Below are 6,066 nucleotides of genomic sequence, written 5' to 3' on the forward strand. Positions count from 1 at the left end.
CTATATTATCTGAAGACCCACAAGTCACCCTCCCCCCCCCCCCCCCCCCCCCACACACACACACACACACACTCACACACACATACACACTATTATTGGCAGTGGCACTGACATTTACATAACCTGACCTCTAGTGCAAGACTGACGTTTCATGTGCGTAATGGATGTCTTTCTGGACTCAGATGCCAGTGGGCAGTTTTACAGGGACAGTAAATGGATCAATATGTTTGTGTACCGTTGTAGGAGGCTATTAAGGCAGCCGTATAAATAGTCCGGAGACCTTACGGACTCAGCAGGCCAGAAGAGAGCAAGTTGGAGTAAAGGAATAAACTTTCAGAGTAGCTTTTTGTTATATATTTCCCCAGCAGGTGGCGACAGATAGGGCCTACTTATTTGTGTTGAAAATATATTCAGTGAAATGTTTAAATAATACTTTTTGGTAAAGACCATTTATAAAGGAAGTTGCACTTAATTATTTACGTTACAATTACATTGACTCAGTTAAAAAGGGGTCACCAGATCTAAGAGAAATGCAAGCTTTTCGTCATTGCTCGATTTGTGCTAATGGGGGAGTTCTTCATAGTCGGACGGACTTCTTATTGCAACGGACTAACATGGCTACTCTCAAGAGGGCAGTCGTATGTGTCAATTTGTTCAGGTAAATACCGTTTCTTTGTGTGCTTTTGAGTGTATTGACAGTTTCAAGTCAATTTACAGAATTGTTTAACAACATCTAAACATATCTTCCGGTCTGACTTCAATTTCTGTCACTGTTTAGGAACACAGCCAGCGTTCTTAGCAGTAGAAAACCTTCGCGGCATGGATTGGTTCGACTCACAGATGTCACCCGCACGAGTATGGTGTCCCTGAGCGTTGGGAGTGGACTGTGCGCAGTTCCCTTCACGCAGGTAGGACTTTCTTCAATGAATCTTAAGAGAAATGACCGGAGTAAATAGCCTAAACAGCTAATGTCGTTGTATACCCATACTACCCCATGTTCATCAAACACCACCCACACCAAACCTCATGTTCTATTATCTTTCTCTCCAGCAGGTTGAAAACCTGTCTAATGAATCTCTTGTCCGGAAAGCGTCTTTGGTGGTTTTTGACAGTGCGAACACCTACCTTTCCCAGACCACTCTGGCCCTTGTTGACTCCTTAACACAATATGCTAAAGTAAGCCACTTTGACGAATCGCATCACTCGGAGACTATCAAGCTTATGGCATCATTTCATCTACACACTATTTATAATTTTTTTCTGATGGACTGTTTGTTCCGTTTTTATTGTCTTTACAGGCTCTACATACACTTATTGCCCTTCAGAAACGGTACTTGGCCTCTTTGGGAAAACTGAATGCAGGACAGGAGGATTCAATTTGGCAAGTTATCATTGGCCAGCGTGGGGAGGTATGTGTACTTTTGTTAAAGACATTGACTGAAATTGTGGCAAAGCAAATGTCATTTTCAAGACATTCTCCTAAACTGCCATCTCAAGTCATTTGTGGTGTACTGTAATTAAGTGTTTCAGTCATGTAATAGAACCGGAAAGTGAAAAATAAGCATTATTGACCACTCTTCTAGTCCTAAATAAACATTTACTAAGTTGTGATGGATCTCTCTGGCAGGTTTCTGACAGACTAGAAGAATGCAACCGTTTCGAGTCGAACTGGATGAATGCCGTCAACCTGTGTAAAATGGCTGCAGAGGCAGCATACAGCACAGGTGTGTATACATTTTAAACAAGCTGTCAGGTTGCTTCCATTATACCACCTGAGCCACAATATCTAACTAGTATTCAGACGTGATACCCAGTCTGGTTGTGTGGAGTCTTATTCCTACTTGTTTCCCACGGGAAGCAGTCTTCTGTCAGTGCTGTGTCCCTAACACAGACGTTAACTTGTCATTGAAGCAATAAGCTGAAATGCCTCATTAGAAAGACCCACACCTGACATGTTTGTTGTCATCTTCTCACTGCTTTGTAGTTTACTTAGTATGCTGCTCCGTCTTTGTAGGGCTGTCAGAGCATTGTGTGGATCAGTAGGTGTTAGCCCTAAAGATGTCTCCATTTCCCATTTGATGGATGAGAGAGATGATGGACAGGAGTATCTGTCTGTAGGCTTTTCTCTTCATGGATGTAGATTGTGTCAACTCTCACCCCTGTCCTTGGGACGGTGCAGTAAGACTAGAGGAGTTATTGTGCTTATCTTCATCACCAGGAGCTGAACATGCGTCCATCACGGCTAAGACCAACCTGCAGATAGCACAGTCCCAGGTGGAGGACATACGGAAGCTGTCGCAGCACGCTGAAAAGAAGCTGGCTGAGACCAAGGCCGATGAGATCCAGAGGATGGCAGAGTATGCTTCCTACTTGGAAAGGGGATATGAAGAGGTGCCAGAGGCTTACCTGAGAGAGGACTGAGCGAAGGCCCAGCTGATGTGAACATTCACTTTATAGAGTTTCAGGGGAGTGAGTCAGTTGTTTCACCTCAGTAAGAGGTGATACTCTGCAGACTGCAGTACAGCATCTGTGCAGTATTTCACACCCACAACAAGTGTGCTTTACGTGTGTGTAAGTGTGAAACAGGAATGCTCGACTTACTCAAGAATTAAACTATGCTGTAGCTGTTATACGTATCATGGAGTTGATTCATAAAGGATATAGTTGGTATTGTATTTACATCTGCTTATACAAATATGTTAAAGGATTGTAATAGTGAAAGCTGGTTTTAATGAGTATTAATTCCCTGTATGCAAAGCTCTCAACGTTTTTTTAAACTTACCTGTTTCATGTTGTCTGATTAGTTAAATTCCTTGTTTCAACTATTTATTTAATTGCATTTGAAATAAAATTCAAACTGTAAACTGAATTCTAAATTACTTATGTATTTTGTTTCATCAATTGATGACACCTGTGTGCACTTATAATAAAAACATTTTTTTATATATACTTTTTAAATGGTTCATAATTGTCAAGCACTTTTCATAGATTTAGTTTTATTTACCTAATATGGTGATCTGTCAAGAAGAGCAAACTCAGCAAAAGCACATGGGCAAAGATTCAATAATGAAAATGTTGAGAGTGCATTTTAATCTGTCTTTTATGGAAAGCCTGAGAGTGGGTTCAGCGAAAATCTGGCATTTGGCAAGTTTTTTATTGAGGACTTGAGTCTCTGCCAACTAGGAGAACAAAATACCACTGTGGTTCTCTTGGGAAACATTCTGTTTGCAAAAGTAGATAGCATTTTGTTTGTCCCTATGTAAACTCAGCATTAAAACCTGTGACGCACCTCTTGCGTCTTTTGGGCTATTCATTGGTCAATCAAAAGGAGGTGCCAGGTTGTTAGAGCAGCCATTCCTCACTTTTCCACTTTGCGGCCCAATTGCATAACGAAAAAAAAAAAGGATCCCCAACAACACATTTTTCATCTGAATGTAAAGACATTGTTTCATCCTTTCAAAACTTTTGTTTCCAAAAATTACTTTTTCAAAATTATGTTTTCAACCTTTGGAATCTTTTCACATAGGCTACACAATGAAAGTAGAGGAGAGAGGAGCGTAACTATTGACGTTTCGGTCATGATGAATTAAAGGCAAAATATCATTGATACCACCAGTATTCAAAATAATTTACCAACATATTTATTTTTCATGTTTTAGTTTTCGTTGGTTGGCGGCCTACTTGCATTACCCTACTGGACCACTAGCGAGCGCGGCCAACAGGTTGGGAATCGCTGCTCTAGTATTATTGTAGGATACTGTTTAGAAAGTAATTTGATTCAAAGAGTTTCAGTGTTAGTAAATAATTCACTACCTTGTAGAAGAATATGTTGCACAATGTCTGATTATGTGTCTCTGCACTTTTTATTCTTGGCAATAATCCAAACAACACTCTTTCTCTTTTCTCACCTCTCGTCAACACATAGATCATTGTCCCCTAAGCCAGGGTTCTTCTGAGATAGAGTACAAAACAAATCGTTAATGACTTTGGTAAAGTTTATTTTTCAGTCCTTAAATTGACCTTTAGATTACATTATTAGTTATTAGCTTTAAATAATGCTATTAGTTATTTTACAGTAATGTGGGACATAGGACAGAATGAAATCAGGAAAACAGACTACATTGGGTTGGGTTTTTATCTGTGCTTATTTACTAAATTTAAATTTAAAAGAAAAACAAATTGAAACCCATTAGGGTTTATGGAAATGTTAATCTCCACTGTACCTGCAGATGGCGATCTAAATCCATTACAAAAAGGCAAGTCTGTGCATTGATGCAGTCTGCATTCATATCAATCGAACAAACAAGCAAACACCAAATAATACACACACTGAACTGTTAGATCATGTAACAATGTGCACACGACATGAGATTATATGACATGTTGTGGTACTGGAGTGTTTTGTTTTTTCATTTCCTTCATATTTTGGTTTCACAAACTGTATGTCCTCTAATGTCAAGTCAGTCATGCATAGGGACGGTTGAGAGAGAGTTCAATAAGGAAACACTATTCAAGCTGTAAACAAAAGTGTGTAGCGTCAGCAAAGGGATGACCTCCTCCTGCTCGTAGATTGACCAACCCTTGGCAGGGATAAGAGACCACAGGGGGTGGGATGTAGAGGGATGAGGTGTACCGAGTTGGTTCACCAATGGTGGGGGTGGGGGGGAGGAATGTTGAGATTAACAAAAGACTGTTTTCACAGTCTGTAAAACCAAATGCTCCAGACAGGCTGTGTGGATGTTCACCTTCTAGTCACAGGAGAGGTGGTGCCAACATTTTCCCCCCTGACAGGCAAGAATTGTAGTAACGCAATCAGAAGAACATTCCACTGAGTAATATTCCAGTGAGGTTGTCACACAACAACCAAGGTTATATACCATAAAAACGTCGAAACATTTATACTATTAAAGCTATAATTGGACTCTGAAGTCACATTTTAGCATTTTGCTACTCACAAGCCCATGGTATTTTAAATAATTTGTAAGTATTTAAATAAACTACTGACTACAATGCATTAAATTAACAAATGTGATTGATCATCTCATTAACGTATCCCCCTGAGGCTGTCAACTGCACTGAGACCACATAACATCATATGAATTGAACACAAACAAAGTGGTCCAGGGCAGGTGATTGATCGTAGAAAATGGCACCTCTTTTACTTAGAGATTGAAGATATAAATAACACCTATGAGGTGTAGGGAGACAGGGAGGGATGGGGCAGAGTGGCAACACAGTATGGGTCATGCTTTAATCACAGCAAGGCTGAGTTGTGGCCCTATGGTGGAGAGAGGAGTGTGACAGGGTTAAATATTGCAGGAGGGATTCCTACAGTTAATGCTTCCCTAAGGAGACACAGGGAACTGGAACTAGCACAGGCAATGGATGAAGATATCAACACAGGCCACAGCTGAGTGATAGCTGTAAATGAAGAAGACAGTATTACTTTGCTGTGCACAGATTTGTTCTCATACAATCCATTTATTATAGCTTTTTTACATCAATGTGAGGAATGCCCTTTTTGACATCATGTGACTACTCTGCTTTTTTGCTTGAAACACCATACCCATTTACAGCTCTAATTGCACTTTGGCAACTGTAGTAGGTTGGAAATCTCAAATCAACTATCTCACTTTAAGTGCAAACTTCGTTCCATGTAGCCTTTTTTTTCATCTTCATTATTTAGTTGTAATCCAATATTCTTCCATGAAACTGTTTTTAGATGTAAATGTTACAGTAAATGTTTTCATACATTATACAATGGAACAGTATTTGTACCGTGATATTCTTTTACCATATTAAAATATCCTGTTGAGTATGGGCCGCGTGTGGATTACTCAAATCCAAACGTGACCCATTGCACATTTTGTGTTTACTTGACCATTACAACCTTGGTGTTTAGACTTCATAACATTTAAAACGTTTGACTTCTGGGTGGATCTAAAACTCTCTTCTGTAGGTGATAGATCCCTTTGTATCTCTAGTAAAACAAAAAAACGATCACTTCTCCGCACCAAATACCTGTTAAATGCGACTTTTTGACTTATGGTTGAATGCAGACATAGA

The 6,066-nt window shown here is 39.7% G+C and overlaps 1 protein-coding gene across 2 annotated transcripts; it reads left to right on the forward strand.

The window, feature by feature from the left end:
* The first annotated feature begins 252 nt into the window (after positions 1-252).
* On the forward strand, positions 253-2,947 carry diabloa (diablo, IAP-binding mitochondrial protein a). 2 transcript variants are annotated; one of them, XM_047036130.1, is made up of 6 exons: positions 253-658; positions 779-908; positions 1,051-1,176; positions 1,299-1,409; positions 1,628-1,724; positions 2,219-2,947. In XM_047036130.1, exons 1-6 carry the CDS (start codon positions 531-533, stop codon positions 2,419-2,421), a joined length of 795 nt encoding a protein of 264 aa, XP_046892086.1. In that variant the 5' UTR covers positions 253-530; the 3' UTR covers positions 2,422-2,947. The 2 variants fall into 2 exon arrangements, with proteins under 2 accessions (XP_046892086.1, XP_046892087.1); XM_047036131.1 differs by having other exon boundaries at positions 276-658; positions 1,054-1,176.
* Positions 2,948-6,066: the final 3,119 nt, after the last annotated feature.

This window comes from Hypomesus transpacificus, chromosome 15 (genome assembly GCF_021917145.1).
Source record: "Hypomesus transpacificus isolate Combined female chromosome 15, fHypTra1, whole genome shotgun sequence".
NCBI lineage: Eukaryota > Metazoa > Chordata > Actinopteri > Osmeriformes > Osmeridae > Hypomesus > Hypomesus transpacificus.

Bases quoted from the DNA above. Each gene is read 5' to 3' on its own strand.
- diabloa (XM_047036130.1), top strand. From the start codon at position 531: ATGCAAGCTTTTCGTCATTGCTCGATTTGTGCTAATGGGGGAGTTCTT. The intron at 909-1,050 runs GTAGGACTTTCT...CTTTCTCTCCAG, and splicing joins GCGCAGTTCCCTTCACGCAG to CAGGTTGAAAACCTGTCTAA. The intron at 1,177-1,298 runs GTAAGCCACTTT...TTGTCTTTACAG, and splicing joins CCTTAACACAATATGCTAAA to GCTCTACATACACTTATTGC.